The sequence below is a fragment of the Eleutherodactylus coqui genome, chromosome 6 (genome assembly GCF_035609145.1).
Source record: "Eleutherodactylus coqui strain aEleCoq1 chromosome 6, aEleCoq1.hap1, whole genome shotgun sequence".
NCBI classification, from domain to species: Eukaryota; Metazoa; Chordata; class Amphibia; order Anura; family Eleutherodactylidae; genus Eleutherodactylus; species Eleutherodactylus coqui.
The window spans coordinates 72,001,740-72,018,824 of NC_089842.1; the positions used below are offsets into that span (position 1 = coordinate 72,001,740).

At 45.8% G+C, this 17,085-nt stretch overlaps 1 protein-coding gene across 1 annotated transcript; it reads right to left on the reverse strand.

The window, feature by feature from the left end:
- Positions 1-3,939: 3,939 nt before the first annotated feature.
- PIH1D2 (PIH1 domain containing 2) lies at positions 3,940-17,050 on the reverse strand. Its single transcript, XM_066606981.1, has 6 exons — positions 16,925-17,050; positions 12,765-12,969; positions 10,745-10,868; positions 7,038-7,271; positions 6,218-6,501; positions 3,940-5,024 (listed from the first exon to the last, which is right to left on the reverse strand). Exons 2-6 carry the CDS (start codon positions 12,945-12,947, stop codon positions 4,890-4,892), a joined length of 960 nt encoding a protein of 319 aa, XP_066463078.1. The 5' UTR covers positions 12,948-12,969; positions 16,925-17,050; the 3' UTR covers positions 3,940-4,889.
- Between the last annotated feature and the right edge of the window lie 35 nt (positions 17,051-17,085).

Consider the following 17,085-nt stretch of genomic DNA (forward strand, 5'->3'; position numbering starts at 1 on the left):
AATGCAGAAAGGTTCATTTACTCACAATAATACTCATATATAATTGTATCTTAACGCCACTGGAAGCTGGTGGTTTGACAGGGCTTGGATGGAGAAACGCCCCTGTCACACCCCTAGTTCCTGATTGGGTGAATTCAGTAAGGTCCTAGCAGCAGCGTCCGTAGTGATTTTTTTTCCTGGCCTGGTGGGTTAGGGGTTAGTTTTCCTATTAGGCTTACATTATTAGCTGTGAATGCAGAAGCCTTTACAGCTATAAATGTAAGCCTAATAGGAAAATGAACCCTAACCCTCCAGCATGGGCACAAAATCACTGCACACGCTGCAGCTGTCCCTGCTCTCCCTCAGTGGTGCGTGCGGCCAATTTTTTGCAGCTGCTGTTCCGGCTGTCAGCTCCGTCCCGGCCGGCAATTGCTCCAGTCACTCACTGTTAGGATCCGCTGTCCGTGTTCCTCAGCCGCCGCCGCGCCTGCTCTGGCTGCAGTCCTCCTGCCATGTCAGGACGGCACTTGGAGGATTCATCAGGCTGCCACTCCCAGGCTCGCCGGTGTCCTCCAGCACCTCTGCCAGAGGTCCCAGGCTCACCGAGGTGACTTCCTGCTGTCTCCTCCAGCACCTCTGGCTCTGCCTACACCGCCACTCCCTGCCTCGCCGCTGTCCTCCTGCCCTGTCTAAATTTAATCAGAAGCTGGGGGCGTAACTAAATTGTTTGAGGGTTGGTACCTTGTCACCACCCTTAACTTCACTGCGTTTTGGATGCGCATCTTTGTCCCTAATGAGAACTTTCTTCTGTCCCAGACTGAAAGGACTGCGATCTGCAGGGCTCTGGTATAAGCTTGGGCCCACGCTAACCCCGGGCTGCATGATATCAGGCTTCCTAGGAGAGACATGGCCTCTCGGACTGTACATGACCGTCTCCGCAGAAAGGTTTTGACCAGCTGACAGAACTTTTGTATCACCTCGGGAAGGAAAGAGCATTGAGATTCCAAGTCGAGCGTTATGCCAAGGAATACTTTTTCTCTGCTGGGATCTAAGCTGGATTTTTCCTCATTTATAATCCATCCTAGGAATTGGAACAGATCGAGCACCATCGCCAGGTGTTCTGTTAAGAGCTCTCTGGACTCTGCTACAATCAGGATGGATTTCTTTCTCAGGTAGGCAGCTATCTCTGCCATGATTTTCGTAAAGATTCAGGGCGCTAAGGAGATCCCGAAGGGAAGGCATCTGAACTGCAGGTGACTTGTTCTTCTGCCCATATCCAGTGTGAACCTCAGGTATTTTTGAGAATCCTTGTGGATCGGCACATGGAAGTACACGTCTTTTAGATCTATAGCCGCCATATAGGCTCCCTTGGGTATCAGCTTTACTGTTGAGATTGACTCCATCTTGAATTTCCGGTATTTGATGAAGGCGTTCAGAGGCTTCAGGTTTATTATCATGCGAGGTTTCCTGCAAGGTTTCCTTATCAGGAAGAGTCTGGAGTAGTGGCCCCGGGTCTCTTCGTTCTGAGGTACAGAGGATATTGCGTTTTGACCTTAGTAGTTCCCAAACGCTCTGTTATAGTAGGCGTAACTGTTGTGCTGAGCCCCTTGTAGTAACGTATTTTCTTCTGGGGAGGGACATCAGTTCTATTTGGTATCCCCGCTGTAGGATTTCTGGGATCCATGCGCCCTCGCAGATCGTGGAACTTTCTCCCTCTACCCCCCTTGGGGTAACTCCAGCGGCCTGTCTTGCCTTTGGCTCGATAAAATTCGGGCTGTTGCACTAGGGCCCGAAAAAAGGTCCTCCCCCTCTGTTGCTTTTCTTCTGGGAATCCCTTCTTCCTGTCGGCCACTTTTTCGAGGATTTTGTCGAGATCTGGGCCGAAGAGAAATTGCCCATAGAATGGAAGAGAACACAGCTTGTTTTTAGAGGCTAAGTCGGACCGACCAGGACTTTAGCCATAGGACCCTTCTGCCAGAATTAGACAGGGCTGTCACCAGTTTTACTGTCTCCGCCGATGCGTCCGCCAAGAAGTTTGTGGCCATCTTTAGGATAGGGAGAGAATTTAAAATCTGCTCCCTCGGAATTTTGTTTTTTTATATGGAGCTCCAACCACACTCCTAGGGTCCTGGCCACACAAGTGGCTGCGACCCCTGGTCTGAGTATGTTTGCTGCTGCCTCCCATGATCTTTTCAAGAGGCCTTCAGCCTTCCGATCCATTGGATCCTTCCATTGCATGGCGTTCTCAAAGGGCAGGGTCGTTCTTTTAGCCACCCTGGCCACCGGCACCTCCACCTTGGGTACTTCTTACCAGCTTCTGCACACCTCGTCTTCAAACGGGTATCTTTTTTTAACCCCCCTAGAGGAGGACGATCCCGCATCAGGCTTTTTCAACTCTTTTTGAATCATTTTAGAGATGTTATTATGGACTGGGAAGGTGTGCCTACGTCTTTCCCCTAGTCCCCCAAATATCTCGTCCTGTATAGTACACGGTTCTCTGGATTCCTCCATCTTAAGCGTAGCCCTAACAGACAATGAGCTCCGCTAAATCTTCTTGGTGGAATAAGTACTTTTTATAGTCTTCATCATCTGAGTAGTCTTCGGGCGCTAGTTCTTCCTGCTCTGTCCCGATTGAACTCTCAGAGTCTGACAATTCTTCCGGGCTTTACGCCCTTTTCTGGCGTTTAGCCCTGGATGCCCCCGCTGGTGGCGCTCTTTGTGACGTCAGAGCTAATCGCACCTCCTCCTTAACCAGCTTCCTGACGTCTTCCAGGAATCCCCCCAATTCCTCCTTAATCAGCTTGGATACGCATGCCTTGCATAGAAGTCTCTCATACGTAGATGGCAGCCTTGACCCGCACGCTGCACACTTTGGGGGTTTTGTTCTGGGAGGGGCGTCTTTTTTTATCCCCCTAGCAGACAAACAGAGTTTTTCCGGATAAGAATGCAACATTCCCAATATTAAACATTGGATCTTTTGCATAAATGTTTTGCCGCACTGGGTACTTACGGCCCCCGCTGAGGCTGAGGATTCAGCGATGTCCAGTGCTGGAGCACTCATCTGAAATACTAGTGCTGCAGACACTTTTGGGAGCAATCTTAAGCCAGCCCCAATAGCAACCTCACCTTACAACTTCTCGTCTTCTCTCAGGTTCCTTTTAAATTTTAAAATTTGGTGCCTCCGCACCAAGCCCCGCCCCCTCCGAGTTCGGCGACGCCTGTGTGATGACATCACCACACTGGACACGTGACGCGACGCCCTGCCCCCTCCGATGTGTCAAAGGGACTACAGGAGCGCCGCGCCGGGTTCTACACACCGGAGGAGGAGGAGGGTTGGGGCTCCCGCTTTGAACCCCCCATGGGCCGCCGCCGGAGGAACCTGGCCTGGGAAATACCATCCCATGTGGCATCCCGGGAGTCGTCTGTCACAAGGGAGGAGAGGTAGACTCACTGCCCTCCGATCCGCAGTAAGTAGTCTTCATGCTGGTGTCTCCACCAGCACCTCTCGGAGATCCTGCCTCCTGGCAGGAAAGGAAGATACTGAGGAAGGTGGGAGCTTTTTAACCTCTCGGTGTGTTCCTGTCCAAACAGGAGGAGGCTATCTCAGGTGGTGCTGTCGTGGAGACGACTTGGGAAACATAAAATTTGGCACGGGCATTGATTATGTCAAATAGAAAAAGTTAAGAGGTCCCAACTCGATTATTCTAAGCGCAAAAGAATTAGCGTCCAAATTTTACGTACGGAATCTAATTCTCTTACTTCCTGATGTCATTTTATATAAAGGAGACGTCGCATGGTTACCTCCACGTGGTGTTTCCTGGGTAACGCAAAGAACCATGCAAAATGGGGAACATATTTTTTTCCTCGGTATCTCAAAAGTAACCACGACTTCATAAGATTTTCCGTGTGAACACCAGATAAACACCAGTACCAAATTAACTTGGGCGAAGCCGGGTATATCAGCTAGTACCCTATATACATGTAGACTGTGGCTCAGATACTCTTCTTTAATATAGGAACAAAAATAATTTCCCCATATTCTGATCAAGTGAAAGCGGTCTAGTTCTTGCCTGCACTCGAAGTAGAGTCTGTCATCCTCAGTGCTATCATCTAGCAAACTACAGCTGCTTCAGTTTACGTTGGGGTATAATTTACCAGAAAGCTTGGGTTAATAGTTGCTCATAAATGTGTATTATATAAATAGCCAGGTTTGTTTAAGAAATTCTACTTTATTTCAGCTCACACAAGTGACACCACCTATGTCTGGTTAGAGAAGTGTGTGCAGTACATTAGATTGTATATCCAACGAACTGCACGTTAAAATGACACAAAACCACCGGCCGCCCTGCTCGCTCTTTACATGAGACTACGGAGCTGTGTTCAGGATTATTTAGTTCACCAATTAAAGCTGTATGCACGTGGGAGTGCACAAATCTATGTGGAACATGGACTCATTTTCCTGTATGAAGTATTGCATGCAGCACTATTTCACCCTGGATTTGAACAGAACCAATATTTATAAACCTACAGTCAGGGCACCTTGTAAATGCTGGCACAGGTAGTGAAATCTACACCACTGATGGCACAGAGTCTTTGCAGGATTACTTTAGCCCATGAGGGACCTTTCAGATAGGACAGAATTACACTGCAGGATGCAGCTAAATCCGCAGTTACGGAATCCACACCAAAATGCACAAGTCTAACTGCAGATTTTGGTGCTGAATTCCCCGCGTCTTGTCGTGCATCCTGTTCTGTCCCATGTGAGAGGTCCACAACATTTCTGGTTTTCATATAGGTTTAGGTTATGGGTTCCAGATCCCTAAATGGTGACATTTTTTGTTATTTGCCAGCCACGTCTCCCTCACCGTACAGCCAGTGTTGCATGATGCCGCCGTAATCATACCGCTGCACTATAGTAGAGTCATTGTGACAGTCAGAGTGCCGTTTGCTTTGTGGTACTTTGCAGTGACAGTTTCTTCGTTGACCAGCTCAGGTAGATCTAAGTGCAGTCTGTATTTTCCAGGAACTTCAAGCATCAAATCATCCTAAAAAGTAAACATAGGTCTAATTTAATTGTCTGATGTGAAGAAAATTAAAACTTGGCTCCCTCTGGATCACAAGAATAGCATTTTGAAAACTGTACCGCCTGTATTCTACTGTAAATTGCTGCAGACTTGCAGTGTGAAATCCACACACACACACACACACACACCAGGACTTAAACGTTGCATGTAAAAGAGCCTTTGTTTATCTCAAAATTTGTTCAAACAGCCGAAAGGGAGCGAAAAGTGTTACATGTAAACATGGGCAGTTGTGCACTATTTGTTCAATTGTCATTTAGAACTGGTTTTTAGCCAGCATAAAAACCATTCCATGGCTATTCAAAAGACTTTAACAGTGTAGCTATTGTGTTTGCATGCATAATAAGTACACTATTTACTCTGCCAGGAGGAGAACAATGGAATCTGCCAGCCAGATGTTTGCTCAGCTGGGCATGTGTTTATGTGATAACCATAGCAAACAACTCATGGAGGAAAATGCAGATGATTAAAGCCCTTATCTGCACGTGTAATTTTATTTAAAAAAAATGTCGTGCAGTTGTTTAAGCGATAATCATAGCATGTAAAAGGGCCTTTACTCAGTTGTTTAGGAACAGTAGCATTTCTCCCACCCCACTATTCTTATTCAGGCTGGACACAGTGCTCTACTTCCACAAGCATGTAACAGTGCTTGCATTTAGAGCACTCTCACCCACCTTCCCCTCCGGTCTGCACATGCATTTTCCTGTATTTGAATGGGTGGCCACAGGCTGCCTTTTTGTGGCATTCCTGGACAACCCCTTTTAAGGCCGAGCCCACATGTCATTAAGCGTGAAAACCAATAGGGCTCCCGCAGTGTTTACAGCTGTGAATCAGGCAGTGACCCTGCATATAACCGCACCCGGTCATGCGCACCAGACCTTTTTTTTTTTAAATATTTCCAGCGCAGTCTATATATATCAAAATAGAACATGCTGCTTTCTTTTTTGTGCTCACGGATTACGCAACTCCGACACATTAATGTGAGCTGAACTGCATAAGTGAATGTAAATGATTGCCTGCGAGTTACCGTGTATCACATGGGCAGACAGAGCCCACGTAATACGCAATTCCAATATGGTTGTGTAAGCCCGGCCTTACTGAGTGCTTTGCACTTAGTGGCTGAAGTATACATTTAGTACACAGATCTGTCCACTTACCTTGGATACATTTAGATCACAGCTGGAAATAGAGCACACCCCTTGTAATTGCGCCATCAAAATTATAGTTTGTGGGTTCCCAGAGTTGTCCTTCATCACAGATAGTTCATGCTGTGGTGAAGGGAGCGGTTCTTCCTCATTCAGCTCTGTGCTGGAGATCACTTCTATCAGGCCGACTTTTGGCTTGGTCTTGTTTGTTATCTCTAGAGGTTTCTTAGGTTCCTCTTTGTCTTCTCCTTTCACTGCCATGTTTTTTAGCTGTTCCAGCAATGATCTGTCAGGATCTGAAGGGCAAAGCCAACATGAATACTTGGAACAAATCACGAATTTAATGCACTTCAGGAGCTAGAAACGGTCACAAAACCCCCTCCACCAGCAGAGAGCCCGAAGCCTTCATTTGTGCGCACAGCTATACTTACCTACCTGATCTTTCCCTCAGTAGGGCATTTTATAAATGGCCTAAAGTAAAGAGTTCTACTTACTGATATTTTGGGGCAGGATACAACTTTCTAATATGCTGATTCTGCACAGATCTCAGTTCTTGTAGGGGAGTACATGCGGGATGTCCGCTGTCCTGCTGAACTACTTAAACTCTTTTTCCCGATCTCTGTCTATGGTCAGTGGTGTAGGACCCCTTTGACCACTCAGCATTGAAGCAGTGAAACTATAAGCACTTTGGTTATTTTTAAAATGATCGATTGTTTTATTTTCTTTATGTGGCATATTTCTGGTGAAGACTAGATAATTCATGTACATTGAGTACTATGGTATAACCATTTGGTTTATCATATAATGAATAAATCTGACAGGTTTCACTCACCATCCTGCGTTTTTTCCTTTGTCTTTTCCGGCTTCACCCCAGTTGCTTGTAAGGCGTTCCTCATTTGCTGTATGGTGCCTTTCAAATTAAATGGAGCAACCCGGTAAGAATGACAGAGGGGGACTTTGTGGTGTTGTTCTATGTATTTCATTGCCAGGCGGATGAGCTGGTCCTGCTCTGTGGGGTCTTTGTCGGCTTTTGCCAGGACTTCTGGGCTGTAGGCAATGCTAATAACTAGCAGAAGAGAAAACATCATCATGTGTGCTTAGTAACCAGTCATCAAACCACTTGTAAAATGTACATTTGTGAGGCTAGACAAAGAACAAAACCGGACTTAAATGGTCACGAACTTTTTAAACAATTTGTGCTTATATGATAGCCAACGTGATAATTAGCAAAACTGCAAATTTCATAAAGTTATGTTTTTGTGGTGACAAATTGGTCAAAGTGCTGGCCACTAGTGGACCTACTTCCTTCTGGCTTGCTGTCCACTGCCTGCTGTCAAGTGATGTTATCTCTGTTACTGGAGACAGCAGGACTGCAATACAGGAAGTAGAGGAAGAGGATGAGTCATCCTGCTCATTAAAGTCTATGAAAGCAGAGGGGAGGGGTATGAGGAAAGGCTCACACAAATATGCATGCTGCTAATCGTGATTGTTTACTATTTTTTACCTACTAAAATCATATTTACACTGCTTAGTACTTCTCCAGCGTCCTCCAGGATTATGTTATGTCTATGTATGTGCTACAGGGTGTTGAAAAGAGCAGATTCTGCTCTTTTCTCCATGTGCAGTTCATAGAAGACATCATGACAGCAGGTCCCACCCACCAGCTCAGAGGAACTTAGAATTATACATAAATGCAGGATACAAGTCACATAATGGCCAGTAACTATTCAGATTATATTTCAATTTATTTATAGAATAAGAGGCTATAGCCATTTACTAATATGCATTCAGAGTTCTGCTGATATACCTGTATTTTACCAGCACTTTAGCATCTGTCTCTGCACCAAAAAATACTGCAGACTGTAGTGAAGCCATGGGCTAAGAACAGGACTAGAGATTGCGTCAGTCATGTGACCCCCCCCCCCTCCTGATGTGACCCCCTGACATTCCGCCAACACTCTCCCAGTATGTAACAGTTGAATAGTTGATTAGGGTACATTCACATGTAGTAGAAATGGTGCTGACATTCTGCAGCGGAAAATCCACACCAAATTCTGCATGAGAACCTTGTCCACATCCACACTAATGGTTCTGATTTTGATGTGGTTCTTGATGCAGATCCACAACACATTTCACTGTTTTACCTGAAGGGGTGACGTCTACTGCATATCAGTGTCCGAATCACTTTGGAATTGTTTTGAATTAGATTGTGTTGCAATTTTCTGCGAAAATCCACACCATTTCCATTATATGAACGTACCCTTAAGGAACAAAATTATAAAGTATTTCTGTGTCTAGCATCCCAGCACCATGTCTGTCTGTGTGCAGGTGCATTAGACAGTGTGTGATATTTTGTCTTTTTTTAATGGCACCATTAAGGCCTTACACAGGTGTTTGCAGAAACGCAGCGTTTTTTGACGCTGCATTTACTGCAGATTTCGCCCAGTTTCAGCAGCGCTGGCATGTGATATGCCAGCGTTTTGGCTGCGTTTTCAGCAAGGGTGCTGAAAAAAAACAAAAAAAAAATCAATACTCACCTTGCAGGTGCCGTCGGGGTCCCAGCCGTTGTTTTCGGAGATCTGGGCCGGCTACTTGTCAAGGTGGCAAAGCATCTATTGCTAGAGATTGCTCTGATTGGTTGAATAGGCTGAGTGACAGCCCTCTAACCCAATCATAGCCAAAGCTGGATACACCAATCACCCTACCCAGAGCGCTTGGGCCCAATGTCCGTGCGCTGATTTGATTTGCAGAATCTGCTCGTGGCACTTGCGTGTGAGATACGCAAATCAAGCTGCCTATAGGGAAGCATTGGGCGTCCGCACATCAAAGAAAACAAATCCACAGGTGTTAAATGATTTGCAGATGTCACGTGTAGATGCTCCATTTTACCGAGGATCACACGTGGATGTGCCCTATTCATCCCTATGAGAGTTTATGATCCACGGTGCATCTGCAAATTGCAGATTCACTGCAGATTTGAAGGTTAAAATCAATTAGGAAGGTGGAGAAAAGGCTGGGAGGTGGGGTTGCGGATTTTGCGGGAAAAAACGCGATTGGTGATCTCCCACAAGCAACGATGACTCGCAGTGAATTCGCTGCGGATATCCACATGAAAAATCTGCACATGTCGCGGACATGAGGCCTTACAGTGGTAGCTCTCTCCCTTTTTCTTCCAATGGCTTTTCAGTATATTATAATTAGAGATGAGCGAGTATACTCGCTAAGGCTAACTACTCGAGCGAGTAGTGCCTTAGCCGAGTATCCTCCTGCTGGTCTGTAAAGATTCGGCTGCCGGCGCAAGTGACAGGTGAGTTGCGGCGGTGAGCAGGTAGGGTGGGGTGGGGTGGGAGAGGGAGATCTCCCCTCCGTTCCTCCCCGCTCTCCCCCGCCGGCCCCCGAATCTTTAGAGTCGAGTGGGAGGATACTCGGCTAAGGCACTACTCGCTCGAGTAGTTAGCCTTAGCGAGTATACTCGCTCATCTCCAATTATAATACATTAAATGTACGATTAACTCATTCTGCCCTCCTCATATGGCTATGTAAATGGAAAAAAAAAGTTACAATTTCTTTTTAGATTTTTTTAAAAGAAGGGAAGAGAAAACAAAGATGAAAATAGAAAAATGTCAGTGTCCTCTAAGGGTTAAGAGGGATAAATTAAAAAAAGAAATCCCCTTTTTAGGTTTTGACACAAAAATCTAAGCTAACATTCAAATATCGTTGATGTGCGCAGTCCTTTGTCTAGAATCTTGTGTCATTTTTTCCAGTACCAGAAGTCTGAATATTACTGAAATGTGTGGTGTGAGGATTTACCAATTCATAATTCCCTTGGGTGGAATTCCCAGCGATCTCCAGCATTGTGTTTTCTATCTGTAGTCATTCTGTTAACAAATGGAAGTGACAGGAAACAAGTGCTGTCGGCCCTGAAGCTCCCGGTGTAACCCGGTATCAGATACTCTCCTAAGCCGCAGGGTTGACCAGTATCTGCACAACACCGGTACATCTTGTCTCATTTGTTATTAGCCGGCAAAAGGATCAGAGTTTCGCTCTAAAGGGCCATTTACAAGTAACGATTGTCGCGTGAAAGTCAAACGAACAAAAATTAGCAATAATCGTTATTCTAAATGCAAAGCCGTTGTTTACTATTCGTTTGTCTCTCACTTTTAACCAGCATAAAAAGCATTGCTGGTTCACTCACTTCTCGCTGCGTCTAAACGCTCCCCGCTCCGTGCATCACATAGAATACGAAGCACTGAGCGAGAAGTTAGCGATCGTCACCGATGATCTGTCTGAATATTCTGCACAAGCAGCTAGCGGTGACATCACCTGCTCGTGCAGAACGTTTAGCCGACAGTCAGCGCGCGTAAATAGGGTAGAAATCTGTGATAAGCAAATTTAAGAAACTTATTTATTCATTTACACGTATTCAATGTATTTTTAATACAGAAATAAGAAAATTGGTTTATGAGCCTTGATTTATATTTGCTGGTTACACAAACAACAATTTCTTTATGCTTCTGGATTGTACAGGTTATCACTCACCTGCTCCATCAGATGTGTCCTTCAGTTTCCCAGCTATGAGAGGCACAGGATGGCCATCAGATTCAGGACACGGGACCCTTTTCCATCCACAAATGTTAATAAATAACATATGTTCCTCCGGATCCTACAAATATAGTTTGAGGAGAGATTTCAATATATAGATACACTAATGCGGTAACATACTATGTAAGGCTGAAAAAATGCATATGTCCATCCAGTTTAACCTATTACCCCTGAATGTTGATTCAGAAGAAGGCACAAAAAACCTTCTCAACTCCAATCAGGCAATCGGAATAATCCTTGGATCAACCACCATGTAGAGCATTAGGGAAAATAAAACCAACCAGAGTTTAAATCAGAATACATAAAATATGGTTTATAATGTGGATGATACACTGAATGGCCACTTTATCAGAGACTCAGGCCCTTTCACGATTGGAGCTTCCTTGTATGGAAATTAGACCCGTGACCCCTGGAGTCAGCATGAAATCAAGTGATAAGTCTTCCGTGGCTCAGTTTCAGTGTGAATCCACATTAGAATGGGAAAATCTAGCAATCTTTCAATCCTGGCCTGGCCATCAGTGCTAGACTAGTCTAAATCCTCACAATGGTATTGCCAACAGCACCCGGTATATCAAAGGATAAAACAGCACATCTAAGTCCATATGCAACGTCACTGATAAGAGTCAGAGCCTATGACTCACAACCATGATCCCAAATATCATCCCTGACAGCATATAAGGGGCAAAAAAAAAAAAGATTCTTTCTTTATTCCTCCATATAAGCGAGTTTTCGACCCCTAGAGGTCTGTAAAGCTCGATAAAGACCTCTAGGTGTCGAAACGTCGCTTATATGGAGGAATATAGAAAATCTTTTTTTTGCACCTTATATGCGGTCACGGGCGTTTTATATATTTGGGATCAGTGCTAGACTAGTCGGGGGCGGGATTTCATAAACTGTCAACTTGGCAGTCCTGGAAATGCTTTTCGGGTTATCAGTAGACCAAATACTTTATTCTCAAATCCCCAACAGACAGTATGTTAGCAAGAACAAGGGACTGCAGTGTCAGGTAACCAACAAGGGCTTTTTTCTTTCGCAGTCAATACCCATGAAGACAAAATCTGCATAGGAGCTGCGTATACAAAACGGGCAGTACCGTAAACTAAGTTATGGTTCCGTTTTGGGGAGATGGGATGTATTTTTTTATACTCACCTACTGCCCCGTTCGCAAGGTGTCAACCAGTGAAGATTGCGCACGACCTGAAAATCTAACCCTTTCTGACTGTTGTGTAAGCGCTCTTCCCTGCATTTCTATGGTAGAGCATGTGCACAGTGGTCTGAAAGAAGAGTGAAAGTTTCAGACCATACTCGAATTTTACCAGCAGATACCATGGGAACAAGGGAGCGGATGAGTATTTTAAAAATGAAAACACCCCATGGCTCCCCTTCACCTCCCCGAATTGCACCATAACTTAGTTAAGAGGTTCACTTTAAGTCTAGGACTACACGGTGACTGGCCGTACCGCACTTGCATCTACTGTCAGTCTGTGTACAGGGGCTGCTGCAGCCACCCGCAGACCTCAGCATACGAGCGCTGCTGCAGCCTGTAATCAGAGGGGAGACCCGGAGTGGGAGAGGTGTGTATAAGCTTGTTTGTTATTTACTGGGATGAAGGAGATAATTTTTTTATTTTAAAAACATGTTCGACAACGCCTTCAACAACCCCAAGCATGCGGGGCGGTATTTTAACACAGTATTGAACGCTATGGGGTTATTAACCCAGATCTTCACTTTAAAGAGAACCTGCACTTTCACGGTGGAGCGCTCCTGCTCTGTCTGCCGTTTTTGGCTACTTCCGGCAGCTGAAGATGGCCCATATAGCACTATATGAGGCCGTCTTCAGTTGCCTTAAGGAGCCAAAAATGATTGACGGAGCACGAGCGCTGCGAAGTGAAAGCGCAGGTTCTCTTTAAACATTTATCAAGAAGTGTAATCACAAACTGCAATAAAATGATTTTACCAGTATTTTAGTTTGAAGACACAAGTGTGGGTCAGGCGGTGACATGAACTCCCTCCCTTCTTCCAGATGTCGCTGTATGAACTTCTGGTAGCTCTGCGGACTGCTCTCAGCCATGTCATCCAACAAGCTCCAGAACTGGTTGACCTGAGACAACAGCTGGTTTGGGGGGATTTCAGTGTTCATCTTGATTTCTGTGACCTACTTTCTGTAACAGATGAAAAGAAGATACGGCATATAAAGAAATCCGCACTGACCTCAATTTACCTAGACATCAATATAAAAACGGCAGCGCAAATGTCGCTTGGTCTGTCCAGCCTCAGAGTAAAGACCCGGCAGAGACAAAAGAACATCTTTGTTCTACTGATAAGGAGTGCGCTTGCGGTTTTTCCAGCGCAGATAATACGCTGTGTATCCGCACGGGAAAAACGCTATTCCGCGATAAATCGCAATAATTTTTAATGTTCAAACACAGGTCTTCTGTGGCAAAAATCTGCTTGCGAAATCCGACCCCTCCGTGTGCAGGGGCCTAAAGCGGGTGTGCAGACAACTTATATTGAGGATCTAGCTTCAGGAAATGACATCAACAGTGGATCGGCTGGGGTCCGCCCCTCGGCCAATAGAGCTCTTCGGGCGCCCGCTGTCACTGGCAGAAGCAGATCGCTCCAACCTCTGTGTAGTGGCCGGCGCTGGTAACTGCAGCCACTGTTCCCATTAACCCCTTAAGGACCAGGCAGTTTTGTACCTAAAGAGCCAGACACTTTTTTAGGCATTTTCCCCATGTGGTGGTTTTGCTGCCCTATATTTTTTCCTTCAGCTACCAAAATTATTTCTGCTGTGTTTTTTTTTCCGTGACATATAGGGATATATTTTTTATATCTTTTTCACTGACATTTTTTTTCCGTTTTTTAGTTTTATTGGGTGTAAAAAGCTAAAAAAAAAAATTTTCTTTAAACATTTTTTTTATTAGCATATTTACGCAAAAATAAAGTACAGGAACGGGTTCCTCATTTTGTTTCGGGCGTTTTGATATATAATATGTATGTATATAATATGTATTGGATCACAGGGCGCAGGCCTCTGCGAGGTTCGCACAGAAATAGGACATACCGCGATTTGTTTACCGCACGAGTTTTCACGCGGTCAAATCACGGCTATCTGCATATGAATGCAATATCAAATGCAATCCTATGCCAGCGGGCACGTGCGGAAATTCAGCCGGAAATGCCGCCGTGGAATTTCCGCCCTTGTGCAGGAGGCCTATGTCCCCCATGTCGTCCTATAAAGCCTCTGGGGGACATTCACATGTTTTTTTTTTTTTATTTGAAACTTTCCCACTGTAGCTGGGGCATCCATAGGAGCCCAGTTACAGGGAAAACATCCCCTGTAGTGATAATAGTCACTGGAAGAGCTGGTCAGGGTCTGCTAGCGATATTTCACCATGGGGTGGGGTGGGGGGGGGGGGGGGGTGTTGGTGGGGTTAGGGGAACTGACAGGCTCACCAGAGAATCGCGGCAATCGCAGCATGCTGTGATTTAAATCCCACGAGCAGAGAATCGCTGTGACTCTCCGCTCGTGGACACCGGCGCTGCGCTTTCCATAGTAATCCCATGGAAAGCTTTACAGAGAGTGATCAGCGGGCGATTCATCGCCAGTGGACAGGCAGCCTAATGGCTTTTCAAAAGTGGAGAAACTTTCTACAAACAGGAAAGCAAGGAGTGACTACAGCCTGACCATACGTTGGTACAGACAAGTAGGCTGGCACTGGCCGTCCCCAACACTTTACCAGGTAGATCCAGAGAGGTTAGTCTCACCCAGACTTGCTACAAACATGGGGTTTTGTGGTCAACTTCACAGTCAAATCATAATCCAGTCCAAAACTGCAGAAATGTTGCAGCAGTCACCATCCAGCCATCTTACACGTGGCAATGAGACGTGTAGGGAACGGCCGACTGCTCTTTCATGTCTGTCCATACTTTGTCAAGGCTGAGTATCTTTCTCTGACACTTATGATGGAATCTCCGGACGGACCCCCTGAACATACGATTATCTGTCCATACAAATCCTCCTACGGACCGTACGGTATTTTCATTGGCACTTGATTTCACGTGGAGGCGTACAGGTTATATTCTCATGGATTCATACAAAACCCGGGAGAAAAATAAAAACGTGGCATCTCCACATGAAGTCCTAGACAGAGCTCTGTGACACTGACGCGGGTGTCGTATGAGGCTTAGAGGAGGGGCAGCGAGCACCTCGGATATGCTGGAGCGGCATTCAGGCGACCACAATATAGGACCCCATGGCGATTGGCTCAGTAGGACAAGGGTACTGGATCTTTGGGTCATAAAACAAGTAAAATTCAGATATATGGTGGTTGTTACAAAGCGGCATAAGGAAAAGCCACCAATAAGGAAAAGCCACCAATATATTAAACCTACAAACCCCTTTAGACTTCTTTCACAAAGTTTTTTGGGGTTTGAGACTCATAACACAATGAAATTTTATTATTTTTATACACACCGATTGGTTTTCTTTTTAGGCAGAGAGAAGTCTACGGGAAAACAGATGAAAAAGAACGCCAAAACTAGAGCAGGCTGCGGTTCAAAAAAATAAACACGCACCAAAAGCGAGGAAAAACACCACCTCCTAACTTCTTGATGGACAGCTACGCTCATATCTGGCCTTGCGTTTTTTCATAAAAACAATACTTATGAAACGCCCCTTACGGTCAGTGTCACACAGGTGTATTTGCGAACGCAATACACAGGAAATAGAACCCATTTATTTCAATACGCTCGCCTGACGCAGGCCCGAGGGTACGTTCACATATTTTGTCTGCACCAATCCCGCTACGTGTGAACATTCCCCAGGGGCCCATTTACATGGATGTTTTCTCCATCCTTGTTTTTAACGGGATACATCCACATAGTGGTACAGCCCAGAGCGTCCGTGGGAGAGAGATGGTAAATGTGGCACAAGAGTGCCCCGAAACGTCAGACCGGGCATCTGGGTGGGGTCTAGCCAAAAACGTACAAAACAAATCCCCTCACCCCAAAATATAAAAAAATAACAGAAAAATGCTTCATGCCAAGCAGGGCACCCCCCCCATTAATGGCGGATAATTGGAGGAGTTAGGGCCTCTTCACACTTCCTTTATGGGACAGAAATACAAAACCAGCAGCGTGCTGGACCCGTAAATGACGGAACGCACTGACCGCAGCGAGTCCGATCACGCTTCCATCATCAACCAGCGCCGTAGAGCCCCGCTGTACGGGACGATAATAGTTCGGATTCTCACTTGGTCGCAGGAATCTGAACAATAATCAGTATAAACGCTGAACCCGGAACCAAAATTCGTGCGCTTATCATTCGTCGTTCAGTTTAGACGAGCAAAAAAAAACGGACGACGCTCTATCCGTGTAAACCGCACATCATTCATCTACAACGGCCTGCGTACTGCGAAGGAAGGCGGACGGCTGAAGTGACCTGCGAGCCACCCGCCTCCATTCACTGAGCAATGATCGCTGGGATCACCCAACAACCGTCCCGTGTAAAAAGCCCCTCAGCCATGATAACGCATCGGTTTTTAAGTGCTACTTTTTCAGGCACTTTTTGCCAAAGGAAAGCAGCAGCCATAATTGGTTGCTATGGGCAACTGCTCCACTGCTATCAGAACTGGTGCAACAGAATCATCACCGTTGGGGTATTTTGCACCAACGCCGGTTGTGATCACTGGTCCTGATTCAGCGCTTGGCTATTAGTCCAAGCCACCTTCAGCAGGGGTGCAGACGTCTCCCCATCTCTATAAGGCTATGACTTCCTTTCAGAGCAGCATTGTCTTCACCCTCTAGCTGCTGCAGATAGCGCAGGAGGATGTGTCTGGTCTGCCGCTATGACCTGCTCCAAGGAGGACTCTGCCGTAGAAAGATGAACTGATAGCTGCTGGTCTGACTGGAATCTGCTAACGTTTCTCTTATTATGGGATGGAAGGTCCTTTAAAAACTGCGCCATGTTTCCCTCTCACTTTCCCGCCTTTTCTGCTTCATCACAGCATAGGAGCATCACGTGACCGAGCCCTACATAAACGACGCCACACAGAGGATGATCACGTGACACAGGTGGCGGATGAACTGGTAATTAAACCTTCGTCCCGGACTCACCTCTCTAATGTCGCCTGTCCTGTGATGCGCTACAGAGTTGGTTACAGACATACAGTAGTTGGAGACGTTCAGAAGATCAGTCAGTCCTTATTACACGCTCCCTGAACTGAGAGACGCGGCGGTTTCTATGGAAACCAGAAGGCAGTGCTTCATCCTAATCA